The sequence below is a fragment of the Parasteatoda tepidariorum genome, chromosome X2, assembly GCF_043381705.1.
Source record: "Parasteatoda tepidariorum isolate YZ-2023 chromosome X2, CAS_Ptep_4.0, whole genome shotgun sequence".
In the NCBI taxonomy this organism is placed as follows: domain Eukaryota; kingdom Metazoa; phylum Arthropoda; class Arachnida; order Araneae; family Theridiidae; genus Parasteatoda; species Parasteatoda tepidariorum.
This window is the reverse complement of record NC_092215.1, coordinates 16,210,501-16,225,094: the sequence shown is the minus strand read 5'-3', so window position 1 is coordinate 16,225,094 and position 14,594 is coordinate 16,210,501. Positions and strand designations below refer to the sequence as shown.

The 14,594-nt window shown below is 27.5% G+C and overlaps 2 protein-coding genes across 7 annotated transcripts in view; one reads left to right on the top strand and one right to left on the bottom strand.

The window, feature by feature from the left end:
- The window catches only part of LOC107448596 (intracellular coagulation inhibitor 3), a 49,279-nt gene extending 45,313 nt beyond the window's left edge, over positions 1-3,966 (top strand). For all 4 annotated transcript variants that reach the window (XM_043056724.2, XM_043056734.2, XM_016063856.3 and 1 more), the window contains one exon: positions 2,047-3,966. In XM_043056724.2, coding sequence (XP_042912658.1) covers positions 2,056-3,261 — 1,206 coding nt within the window. In that variant the 5' untranslated portion in view covers positions 2,047-2,055 and the 3' untranslated portion in view covers positions 3,262-3,966. The remainder of the gene's footprint in view (positions 1-2,046) is intronic.
- A 2,675-nt stretch (positions 3,967-6,641) lies between these two features.
- Positions 6,642-14,594, bottom strand: part of LOC107442096 (vinculin) — a 62,704-nt gene continuing 54,751 nt past the window's right edge. For all 3 annotated transcript variants that reach the window (XM_021148686.3, XM_021148685.3, XM_071188280.1), the window contains one exon: positions 6,642-12,776. In XM_021148686.3, the coding sequence (XP_021004345.1) occupies positions 12,607-12,776 (170 nt within the window). In that variant the 3' untranslated portion in view covers positions 6,642-12,606. The remainder of the gene's footprint in view (positions 12,777-14,594) is intronic.

The following is a 14,594-nucleotide window of genomic DNA, read 5'->3' as shown; positions in this document are numbered from 1 at the left end:
GCAGTTTTCTTTTCATTAATTCGCGCAGTATTACGTGCAAACAGTAGTCGAAAGTGGCATCTGTTTTCCACCTCCGTTCTTCCGAAAATGTCACCTATCTCTGGCGATGCTAACTGCTCCGTCTTCTGGAATTGTTATATAATAAAGTCGTAGCAAATTATGCAGTAAATTTCGTTGGAGAAGGACAGTTACGCCTACTTTTAAATAGAGTAACCAGTAGATTGTTGCTCTAACGTTGCATTTTAGATAGTTTTTGATATTTAGTGGTGAAAAAATTACTTAAAAGGAAAAATACTAAACTGAAAGAAACTTGACTTTCGCTATCACTAGGAAATACTATTTTACAAAGCGGAGCAAGTTGGCATCTCTGGATGCGATAGATAGCTCGCCTCACGCGTTTTAAAAATTTCTTAAAGTACTCGTATTACATAAATAACAGTTTTTACGTACTTTTCGCTTTTAAGATACTCAATGCAGAATAATGGCGAACGGGCTCAGCTCGTCAGCGCGCATTGGGGAAAAATTTCGCTACGCGAGTAGTGCTCGTTACTAACCATTACGTTACGGTCAAAATCTTGCTCCCGAGCGGAACTCGCTTGCGCGCATTATGAGGCACGATTCGATTGCGAGCTGAACTCGTTCATAACTGTCAAAGGGTTAAAAAAGGACATAGAGTTTATTATTTTTAAAAACACAGAGATAACAATATTTTAAAAGCACATAAGAGTGCTGGGATAGTTCAGTGAATTGGGCCCTCGCTTTTCTATAATATCATTCCTGTTCAAAATGTTAATGGCTGGTCAATTCATATTCTGCTATCTCAAAAACTTAAATTGTCGTCAGTAATTAAAGGATTAATCAAATAAGGAGCAAAAATATATTAATCGTGTAGGCAAATTTTATTTTCCCTATCTCCCATGATAACATAAAATTACAAGTTCCATATTTATTAAATTAATAATTAATATTTTTTACTTTATTATATTTATTTAAATTAAACGAATTTCATGAAACATATAAAGAATGGAATGGATCAAAATAATGGAAACAGTTCTATATTAACTACATTTAAGCAACTTTTCTTTTCGAAACAAATGGTTTGAAAGATTTTTTCTAACGAAATTGTTGGCACAGTTTGAGAGAGCATGCTTCAAGCTTTTAGAAATGATGTTATTTTTACCCATACGAAATTTGCATCGACCAAACTGAGAATAGGAACTTAAAAGCTTCTTTTCAATTAGCGATCGAAATGGGCTATAGGTGGCGTAGAGCAGAACTCTTTTACCTATGGCAACACTTCACACGCTTCCACCATTAGCACGTGGAGAGTCAGAAGAAAAGGAAATACGCCAGTTTCTCTCTTAGTTTTCAAATAGATTAAAAACTTTCAAATTAAGTTTAACACACCAAAAACGAAGTTACAACCACTAGATATATTACAAGGACTGCAAGTTTAACTGTCTGACGTAAATCCTAATTTAAGATTATAAATGGTAAAACAATGAAAAATTTTCCCTCCTCTGATTAAATATTTTAAAAATAGTTTTTTACAGGTTATAACGTTCACTATTACCTTAATAAACTTAATTGTTAAGTCCGGGTTCCGCTGAAAGAACAATTTTAATTATTTAGCGTTTTATAGTTGAAAAAAAATTGAGAATCGCTGGGTTAGAGCAATGTATACGATTTTAAAATACTTAAAAATCAACATTAAGTAGCGAATTTCTTAAACTCATTTCAGTGAATAATATGAAACATCAAAAAATATTTAATAATATTACACAAAACACTAGGAAGGGCACTCTCAGAACTGAGCAAAAATCTGATATTATTTAACTCTTACCTTTACCCCAAAAATGCAGTTACTAGAATTTGCAACTGGACGACTTCTGTCATAAAAAAGCCATTCACTAATATTTATTTTTCATTTAATGAATAAAATAATCTATTATGTAAATTAAACATTAAATTAATTAGTTTTTAAAAATCTTTAACTTTTTGAAAAATATTTTCTTATAAACTGAAATTGACTCATATTTTTTCCAGGTTTTGAAAATGTCATCTGTTAGTATAAAGAGAAAGGAAAGTATATTTATATGTTTAATATTTGTGCTAAATGTGATTTCCACTGTGAGTGAAGAATCTAGAAATTGTTTAAATGAACCCAATATCTTTTCAAAAACTCTACTTTCTCTATCATCTCGATTAATAAATGAAATCGACGAAAATGATAATTTTATTATATCACCTCTAAGTATTTCAGCTGCATTGGGCATGATTTATATTGGAGCAGATGGATTGACCAAGACTCAAATAAGCAATGCATTACACTTCAATCTTTTAAATCCATCAGACATTTTAGAAGGTTTTCGAACTTTATTTAGTTCTTTGGAAAAAGAAAATGACATAATTTCACTCTCTCTAGCAAACAGCTTATTTATTCAACGAGGCTACCATATATCTCAGATTTACAAACGCAAAGTGCTAGAGTATTTTGAAGCGGAAATAATCTACGTGGATTTCGCCAATGAAGAACAAATATCCATGAATACTATTAATCAATGGATATCTAACAAAACAAACTCTCATATGAAAAAGCTTTTAAATGAACCTTTAGATCCAATGACACTTATGGTTCTTACAAATGTTATATACTTCAAAGGATTATGGGAACATCCCTTTTATGAATTGTGGAATAGTTTCTTTCATAAATCAAATGGAACATCAAAAATAGTACCATTTATGAAACAAGAAGAATATTTTGGATATTTTTACGATAATGAACTTAATTATTCCTTCTTAGAAATGGATTACATGGGTGGAAACATTAGCATGTTATTGATTTTACCAAAAAACATGCGAGAAATACCGAATTTTCAACTAACTTCTATTTGTAGAATTCGAAGCAAACTAGAAATGCGGCGTGTTATGGTTGGATTACCTCGATTTCAACTAGAATATCGAAGAGAACTTTCGGAAGATATGAGAAAATTTGGAATGGTTAAGCTATTTTCTGATCGTGCTGATCTTACAAAAATCAGAGAGCAAAATGACCTGCATGTATCACTCATGCTACACAAAGTTATGATTGAAGTTGATAATGAAGGAAGTAGAGCATCTGCAATAAGTGGTATTGGTATCGATTCCAGGAAAAGGCCAACACATGAAGAAACTTTCTGGGCAAACCACCCATTTTTGTTTTATATCATTGATAAAAGAACAGAAACAGTTTTGTTTGCTGGGCGAGTCACAGACCCATAAAAATTATTTAAATTTTATCAAAAATATTCAACTAAAACTACTTAGTGAACAAAGTTCTATGAAACTGTCATAAATGCATTTCTAAGACTATAAATTAATCCCACGTATTTCGTTTCACACTATTTAAAAAAGAACAGAAAAAACTTTGTTTGCAGGTTAAGTATTTGTAAGAAATTTTAACTTCGACCAAAAATATAAATATACGTGTACAGTTGGTTACATCAACTGCCATAAATGCATCTTGAAAACTGGACACATATGGGACAGAGTCGATAAAAGCAACTGTAATCCGTAAATTTGAAACAGACTGGATCAAGTAATCAATATAAAGTGGTCAAAAAAAATTTTCATATCTGAAATGAAGAACATGTTATGTTAAATAACAATTAATGAATTTGAAAATATTCTTAGCTATAGAAACATTTAGACACTTCCAACAAGATATCTTTTCTCTTGAAAATGAACATAAAGACTTGAACATGGCAAAAATAGTTTATTATGTTTTATATTTGCATGCCAGCAAGATTGGACAGTGTTTTCAAAATGTCACTAAGTATGTACTTAGTGACAATGTTTTCAATTGTGTGATTAGTTAGAATGATCTAACAGCAAATGCAAATTTACCTCTTATGTGTAGTTTTGCGTCCCAATTATGTGTCCATTACCTGTTTTTAGTCATCTGAAATAAATATATTTTAAAGATTGCTTGTTTTCATTGGAACTAATATTTCAAAGTTCAGGAAGTCCAAGTTAGTAGGTAGGAGAAGGGGTTTAAAGTGATCCTCTTTTAAACTACAGATTTTTATTAGACAATTTAAAAAAACAATTGACTTGAAAAATTTCACATAAGTACTTTGAGTATATAAATCACTAATATTCTTTGATGTTCAATTATAAATTCCCTTTTAAGAATAATTCTTAGCTTCAGAATGAGTAGAAACATTTAAACACTTTTAACAAAATTTTTTCTCTCTTGAAAAATTAACATAAAAACTTGGACTGGGCAAAAATAGTTTGTTTTATATTTGCATGCCAATAAGACTGGACAGTGTTTTCAAAATGTCAGTAAGCATGTACTTCTATGTTTTTCAATTGTGTGACTAGTTATAATGATTTAACAGCAAATGCAAATTTATGTCTTACATGTAGTTTTGCGTCCCAATTATGTGTCCTTTGCCTGTTTTTAGTCATCTAAAATAAACATCTTTTAAAGATTGCTTGTTTTCAGTAGAACTAATATTTCAAAGTTCAGGAAGTCCAAGTTACTAAGTAGGAGTCCTTTTTCAAACTACAGATTTTTATTAGAAAATCTAAAAAATCAATTGATTCAAAGAATTTCCCATAAGTACTTTGAGAATACAGATCTCAAATATTCTTTGATGCTCAATTAGGAATTCCCTTTTAAGTATAATTCTTTGTAGCTTTTTAAATTAAAGATTGATATTTAAACCTTAAAAAAAGGTGATTGACTAAAATAAATTTTATATAGATAAAAACTTTTTCTTTCATTCTATTTTAATTTTTATTGTAGTACACATTTATAAAGCAGTTGGAATAGAATTTTTTTCTCATTGACGATTTAATAGTTAGAAAGCTAGATTCAAAATAAGTTAGTATTTTTGAAAAGATTTAAAACAACATTCACTTTTGAATCAATTTTTTTTAAATGTAATAAAAAAAAAGAATTGTAATAAACATATAATGGTAAAGAAGTTGTACTCTGTGCTCTAGTTAGAAATGAGCGATCTAAACTATATTTGTTATATTTTTTTATTTTACAAGTAAATGAAATTTTAAACGATTTATTTGTAAATGACTTTAAATTTGTAAGTTGGTGCTTTTTTATACAATAATCAATATATAAATTCTAATCAGCAATATTTTGTTCATGTATTTGAAAAAAGTTACATAAAATGATCAAATTCTGAATTAACCATGAAACGTTTAGGATGGTAACATATTTATTATAGCATTAATATTTTAAATGTACTGAATATTATATATATAACTGAAATATTCAAATCAATATTTTGAAAATGTGGTCTACTGTTGTATTTGCGTTGATTGTGGTTCACTTCTCTATGCACTAATACTTGTGTAGGAGAAAGCTTTTTGTTGTAACATAAAGATTATTGCCATGTTAATAGTTACAATAAAAGCACATTTGAACAAAAATTTATTTAATTATAATCGAATAAATGGTTGTTAGTCCCTTGACGTTTTTAAGTATTTTTATAATTTTTTTGTAAAATAATAAGCAGTGGATCTTAATTCTAACAGTATTTAATCATTGTTAAATGAATTATTTGATCTGATAAAATCTTGTACGCTTCTAAATCTGCACACACTGGGGAGGGCAATTTAAACACGTAACCAGTGCCTATAAACAGCGTTACTGAAAAAGTGGGATAAACAGTCCCAGGAAATTATAAATTGCCTCATTTTCAGGATGAAATTCTGGTGCAAGACCTGTATGGGGAGCTGTACCCCCATTAAACTGTTTTTATTCAATTCTATAACCACTCTTTGATACCATTGGACTCTAAGAAGGTTATGCATGATCTTGCGCATGTAGTATAATTGTTATGGAATGGTTGTTATTTTTGTATTACATCAACCTATAATTTCAAACCAAATTTTATTAAAATCTGTCCAGTAGTTCTGGAAATAATTGACCAATTAGAAAAAATTTGTTAATTTTGAACCCCACTGCGTATACATATATATATTCTATGCAAAATCATTGAGTTAATTGTATTAAAATTAATAAAATATTATATTTTCATAAAATAGTTTAGTTATGTACACTGATAGTTTTGCCATGTGTAAATTCAATTCGGGCAAATGGGTAGCTAAAAATTTTATAACTGATCAACAACATCCTCCAATAGTCAATTAATTCAATAAATGTTAATAATTTCTATGAAAATCATTGAATTAAAATGTATTTAAAACTTAACCTTTTATTAATTATGAATTTTAAGTAATCAAATATAATAAATTACCTTGTGCAAATCTAGTTTTAAAGCCCAGTTCAAAGTAGTAGAGAAATCAAATGCAGTTAAGTTCAGTATGAATGTGCCTTAAATATGTATTCCACTACCCTCTGTTTACTCTTTAATTAGATATTTCGACAAATTAAAGTGTAAATAGAGGGTAGTGAATCTGGCAACTTAGAGATGAAAATATTTTTTGCTAGTTATTTGTAAGCATCCTTTCTCCATTTTTTGCTACATATTAAAATAATTATGAAACCTTTAATAGGTTTTGAAAGTCTTATAAACTATATATCACAATTCCATTGAAAAAAGGCAGTATAAAAAAAAATTCAAAATGAGAGTGGAGATATAAAATCAGTAAAAAGAATGAAAAAAACCAAACAAGAGCAAATATTTTTTTTATTTAACAATAAAAAATATGAACAAAAGAATGATGTTAGTTGTTTGAAGCAATTTTGATATTAAAAAGCAACATAATTAGATTACCTATTATCTGACAAAAGGAAAAAAAGATTGAATATTTTCTTAAAAATAAATACCATATAAAGTAAGATAAAATTTGCATACAACTATTCAGCTAATTGATTAATTTTTTTTTGTTTGCAATTTGGAAAACATTATAAAAGAAACAATTCTTTGTTTCTCTTCAACTGAGTATACATTTTTCGACTTTAAATATGGGTCTTATCCTCTAATCGTGCTTGTCTCATGAAGTTAAGAATCATATTTTGATAAGGAATTTTCAATTTTGTATATTTTAAGATAATAAAATAATCCCGATAAATACACAAGCTGTAACTCTCTTGTTAACTTTATCACTGATAATTTTTATTTGAGATTTTTATAGATAACTATTATAAATAAGAGTAAAACTCACAACTAAAAAAGTTAAAGATCGAAATTATAGCCAAGAGTTTTAAGAAATTATTTCCTTTAAGTAAGATGAAATTCATGCAAAAAATTTTAATATTTTGGAAAAGTTGTAATTAAACTAAATATTATTTCTATTAACCTAATGTAGATTATGATTAGATGAATGACAGGAAAAGAAACAAAAGCATGTTTAATGCATTAGTAACTTTGATGTAAACAGATTGAAAAAATAAATTCTGAAATGGACAAAATTATGCTTTTATATATATATGTCCTAATTACTTCAATTATTAGATATATGCACAATATACATAGAAGTAAGCTCATTCCTTAAGTGCTATTTAAAGTACAACATTTTCAGTGAGAATACTTTACAAGATCTTCAGAATCAAGAAATTATTTGGCTTTCGCATAGGCACACTAATATAAGCAGTTCTGAAGTCAAACAGAGTTACTTTGATAGTTGAAAGAACATAAATAATGTGAATTATAGTATTTTAAAACCATTCACAAATGTAATAATTATCATAAATATTTCATAACACCAAGAATTACACATGGAATTTAATATCACAACCTTTAAGATATAACTCTAAAATTTCAAACACTTTTAAACAAATATTACCATGACCATTACTTTATAAGACACTACATAAAATAATGCATATTTGGAATATAAAAAATAATGATAGATAAATATTTATTTAGTTGTTGCAGATAATATAGATTTCTTTCCAACAATTGACAAAATTATTAATAAAGCATTATAAGTTGATAGGTTACATATTAACCAAAATATATATAATACACTAATTTGCTTTAATATTTTTATAACAATATATTATTGAACAATATTTTTCGTATTAAAAATATTAATCTTTCCACTGGGTCTATTTTTCATAAACATTTCCGGAGTTTCAATATTATCTTTTCGATCATACCATTGGTCTCTAAATAGTAGAGCTTTAACCTTTTGGCCAAAAACTGGCTCTAGAGAAAATGTTTGGCGTTTAGCAAAAAAAAAAAAAAACTTTTATCATAAGAATTTTCTGAACATGTCTTGCAAATATTGGCCTTGAAAGATATGCTTCAGGTTAACGTAGTTTATCATGAGTTGTTAACACAAGAAACAGTTAGTTGGAAACTGCAGATGCAGATCAAAGACTACTACTGAACTTTCTTTCTCATAATGGCTTCTATTTTTCATAGGAATTCTAAGATCGTTAGTATTTTTACTGATTTATAAGTGGTTAATTTTTAAACACGGGTTTTGTGTTAGTGAAGTGCTTTTTTTTTTAAAGAATAAAAATCTAAACTTTTTACCATGAGTTTTATATGATGCTATTTTGAATTATCAAGGAAATTTAGAATGGTAATATTTTTATTAAAACCTTAATCTTTTTTACCATTTAGAAAATTGATTAAATTGTTCTACTTATCATGTAAAAATAGTATCAACTAAGGTTCCAATATTTTGCAATAATATGCAGTAGCAGTGGCACTTTGTTTACGCCACACTAGAGCTGCACAACTGGCTATTTTTGACGGTCTGGTAAACATCCCTGCGAATGATCCAAAGACATGCCATCCCAATTTTGATCCCTTGAAGAGGGAATGGCACCCCTGCTTTGGTAGCTTGATAATTTGTGTGCTAATTTAAGCATTTTACAATAGAATAGTTTAATGAGGACCAATACCACACACCCTTGGTTTCTTTGCATGCTGATCAAAGTGGACAATCACCCGCTCACTGACCGCTACCAGTGAAGCTTGACTTTGGTGATCTACTGGGAACCAGTTCTTACCATCCCCTATATAGATTTTGCCACATTACAAATAAATTCAACGTTTTTCAAGGTTTAGCAGTTTTTGATAAACAATACTATTATAATATCTGCAACAACAATTCAACAGGAAATAAGTTTATATAACCAAAATATGCATTAGAAATATCACAGCATTCCAAAAAAGATAAGACAAATGCAGATGTATAAATATAGTTGAATGACCAAAATAATTCATCTTCAATAATTTTAATTACAAAAATATTTTTTAATTCATAAATATTGTTTATTAAAAGTAACTTATTTATGAAAGGAATAAGTTTTGGAGGGCAAAAAATTCTTTTATTTCAAATTATCCCAATAAATCAGCAATTGCATAAAAATAAAATGCTTATTAACTCTCAGAATTCTTGTGCAACACAACAATTTGCAAATTTAACAATGTTAATGCAAAATACACAAAATGGTTAAATGTATAGGATTTGGTTATAAGAAATATTTATATGTTAAATGAAGTGTAATTTTTCCCAACTAAATATATACTATTCTTAAGATTAAAGAACTCTGATTTAATAAACAAAAAAATGTTAATTGCATAACACAAAAATTGTTTTTATCTTTCATTACCAATAATAGAGATCATTTGAAATAATTTAAAATGAAACTTTTTTCATTGAAAATGGACAAAAAAATATTTTTCTTCATATGATAGTAAAGAAATAAACTCATTATTTAATAATAAAATAAGCATATATATGCTTGAGGGCTTATTTAATAAGTACATACCATCATTACACCTGTTTCTATTTTATATAAGAGCACTTTCCAAACTTTCTAGCAGCACTTTACAGTACATATATCATCTCTCACATTAAGTCTTTTACTCCATAGTTTATATTTTCAGATAAGCAGTAAATTCTCAAATTAAAACATTAAATATAAATAAAAAAAGTCATCATTGTTTAGAACAGTTAAATATCTATTACACACATTAGTTTTGCTACTGTACACAGTATTTTGTTTCGATAAATATAGTACTGGATAGCTAAAAATATAGGCAATTGGCTACTGTAGTAAAATGGTTGCCATGAATGAAATCGATATTTAACTATAATCAACATATTTTTAATTGCATATTACGTTAAAAAAAGATAATAAGCTCTAATATTTTTGTTGTATTTATTGCAAAGCATAGAAATTAAAAGAAAAAGCCTAAAGCTATAATATTGACATACATCATAGACTATGACATACAAGCTAAAAATAAACAAACTTTTTATCATACTTTAATGATTCATCTTGATAGAATCCCGCATTAATTAACTTTTATTAATATTCTTATTTCAAAACAAATTTTTGTACATGCAATCAACTAATTGATTGTAAGAGTTATTTTTTGTAAATATTTGTAAAATAACTAAACAAAACCAGAATAAAATAACATCCATCTATTAGCTTACGTTAATAAAAAGTGACTTACTTACGTAACAACAAAATAAAAGTGAAATTCTAAATGTATATTTTAAAATTCTACTCAAAACAAAAAAATTCTAATAAAAACAAGAAATATTTTGCATAAACACAACCTTGCAGTAACAGTAGAGCTATAAACAATGAATTCCATAACACATTGCACAGACAAAAAGCACTAAACTAAGCAGATCTAACAATAAGTACAGCACAAACATTCTCCTGAATTATTAGATATTCATTGGCAGATATCAATAATAAATATGGTAGTAATTCCAGATATAAGTAGCTACCATTTTAACTAAAAATCCAATTTATCATCAAGTGTTGCATGAATCCAAGTACCTCAATTTCAGGTATCCAAGACCCTTATATTTGGCAAAAATTATTTACATATAATATTCAGGGGAGTATACTTGTACTAATTACAAAGAGCATAAAATTAAAAAATATTTATTGTCAAAATAAATTACCATAGTTAGCAAAATAGCTTGAAGCACCAGTCAGACATAAGTATTGCAATGTGGTCTTTGAACGAGTGTATTTGCAGACAGAACTGCATACCAGCATTCTTCTTGAGCAATTTCTTTTTTTTTGTTGAGATTTCTGGCTCAGCTATAACCAAATAAAATTCAATATCTATTTATTCTTTCTTTTTCTTTCTATTCTATCAGAAAGAAAAGATTTTGACTCTTCTCAACCATCTTCAAGTACTTTTTTTCTGCATTTTTCTGATGATTCTTTTTATTTTCATCAGTATTATCATCTGGTAAGTATAAGACAGCATGGCGTCATCCATAAATGGCTAAAAAATTCTGATTTGTTGCAGAAGAATTATTATTCAAAGTAGCCTATTTTTCCTTCCTAATATACATCTACATTTTCTTTGATAAAATTTTACTTCTAAACATTTTATTTACTAAAACATGAATTAGATAGTCAAATTTTTACAATTTAACAATATGACAAATTTTGAATGGGAAAAAACTCTATCTCTTTTCTGCATCATTACATTAGTCAATTTTTTAAGACGTATAGTAGAGAGATAATATGTTAGAAAGAACAATAATTTATAGATGATGAGCAACATGAACTTATTCACAGTTTGTTCTGTATGCCTTTGCAACACATAAAATCACTGATTTTTTTCATTTATGTCCTAAGCAAAAATATTTTTATTTCTGTTGTTCACAATTTTAACTCGTTTTTCTCAATTTTGATAAAGAAGTGGGGTTTAACTTGGTCTCTTTGTAACTCATATAACCCACATATTCTCATTTTTTTCATGTATTAAACGTGCACAAAGAAATGATATGTTTTTTTTAGATATTTCAGCAATGTTCAATGATTAAAAGTCAATTTCACTTTTATAAAATGCGAAGAGAAAAAAAACAAACAAGGAAAGACTATTAGCATCTTAAGTAAAGCCTTTCTGCAACAGCCTGTTATAGACCAGAGAGATCATGGAGGATAGGGCTATTCAATTTCACAACCAACAGCATGATGGTGGAAATGTAAGCAGCATTGCAAACAGACCACTTTTACTTTCCAAACAAGCTAGTACCTGTCTATCTAAAGTTGGGTGGGTTTTAAGCTGCCACTGAGGATTGATTCTCAGTATATGGAAGTAAAATGACAGTTATGTGCATTAACCACTGAGCCATTACAGCTCAGAAAAAAATTTATAAATGATAAATTACATTAAAAATAGTTAGAACATGTTAATAAGAAAATATAATATAAAAAACTATAATATAAATCCCTATTTTAACATCCTAATATATAATTTCCTTTTTTAAGAAATTTACAATATGGTTTTCTTCTTACTTAAGTTACGTACATATTTGATCATTTTAAAATTTTTATGAGCAAAATGTTTCAGATTTACAAGCTTTTGCTAATAATTAATTATAACATTTCCAAATAATGTTGTCAGTTTTTTTATCATGAAACATTTTTGCACATAAAATACACAAAATACTAAGTTTTTGCTGATTTTGTTGTCAAGTAGAATAAAAGTTATTTTTCTTTTTATAAAGCTGCCAATAAATATAGAATAATTCAACACAATGCAAAAGACGAACACTACCAAATAAATGCAAAGTAAAATGGCAAAGCTAGTAAAAGTATCAACTTAAGGCAATGTTTAATTTCAGTTAAAAGAGTTCATTAAGTGAATTTATTTGAAAAATATATAAAGGTAAATAAACAATGGCATTTTAATATTGATACCATGGCTGTTTCCTGATCCAACGAACCCGTATTCCAGAATCAGTGCGAATTTTTATAGATGCAGCTTCACAGGCACGGACTGTTTCTTTTACAGACTGCATTAAGTTTTGTGCATTTCCAACTAACATTTCTGTAGCTTCTAAATCTTCATCCGTTCCTGAAAATAAATCAAGCTATTGAACTAATACGTAGAAAGTTAAATTAAAAAAACTAAATGCTATAAAATCATGTTCCATAAACAAATTAATGCCATTCAAACAGCTAAAATTGTTTTTAAAGTGATAAGAAAACAAGGTAATATGAAAAGTAAATTTAATCAGACTGTTTCCAGAAACAATAAAACTAAAAAAATGTAGCTGCAGGAGCAATGATAATACACAGATGTTTAAGGATGCTTATAAAAAGTTTTTCATTTAATACTTTTCGATTACGATAATATATTTAAGAAAACTGCTACAATGCTGAAAACTAAAAAAGAAAGATTTTATTTTACACACGGAAAACAAATATTAATCATAAAAAGCCCAATGCAATTTGATCTGAAAAGATAGATTAGTCAAAGTAGCTATAAGCAAATATTATGGAGACACAACATTTAAAAAAGATTTACTTTTTTTATGGATATCATTAAAATTAAACACATTACTGATTTTAAAAAACACAGATTTGTGAAAATAGTAATCTGATATGCCAATTACTAATATTTTTTAGTTTTACTAAAAATGAAAAAAAAGTAAGAAGAAAAGCTCTAACTTATGGCTAAAGCTCAATATATATCAATTCAAATAGATCTGGTTTTAAGGTAGCTACATAATTTTTAACATTAAAGAGACAATTTTTTGTCAATTATAACTAAATCCACTGAAACATTTGTGCACTGCAGAAGAAAGAGAAAATACACATATAGCATTTAGTTTATAATAAGAGCATTCAATATTTAGGAACTGCATTTTATACTAAAAATTTAAGATAGTAGCTATGACCGAAAAAGTAAGCCATAAGCTAAACACAGTTGTCTATCTTTATTGAGGCCACTAGCCCAAAGCTGTATTGGAGAATGTTGAACTTTTGAGGAAAATTAATGAACAATACAAAAAAGCCCAAAGTTTATAATATGAAAATTCAATGTTTGGAAACTGAATTTTCTTCTAAACAATTTAGATTGTATTTATGACCAGGCAAAGAAAAAAAAAGAGATGAAGATTAATGAAATTGAGAGTTCTCTCATTATTATAGCCACCAGGCAGAGTATGCATTAGGTAATGCTGTACTTCAACATTTATGCATGCAGAGGAAAGACAAAGAACCAATCAATAAAAATAGTGTATATAGTTTATAATAAGCCTTCAATATTTTTAAACTAAATTTTTTCTTAACATTTGAAGTGGCAGTCATAATACTACAAAAAAGATAGCCATTTAACTAAACACAGTGGTCTCTCAGTATTGTGTCATTCAGCAATATTTATCATCTTAAATGAATAAAGTAAGGTATTTCTGACAGATAAGACCCATGAGCTTTGAAAACAAGCTGAACTTTGCATACTAACATAAAACTTTAGCCCAAGTAGCCAAATCACAAATTTAACAACATTAATTACAAATTATGAATTAAATATAAATTCAAAAATATCTTTATAAACTTTTTCATAAATCTAACATTAAGTTATATGACTCTTTTGTTACATAATTCAAAATATCATTACTTATTGACCTTTCAGTTCAAGTTATTTATTAAAAGTCAATCTGAAGATTATTTCATTTTAAGTTATAATTTAGTTTATTTTTAATTAAATTGTTTCACTAATTAGAAATGCAAATAATATTAAAACACTTACAGTAATTTATTACTTTTAATTTCACTAATTAATGTAAGTAATTTCAAAATTCAGTGATTATTGAATAGTTGATTGAATTAAAATCATTTTAAATTAAGCATATAAAAAAAACTTCAAATGTTTGTAGCAACTAACATT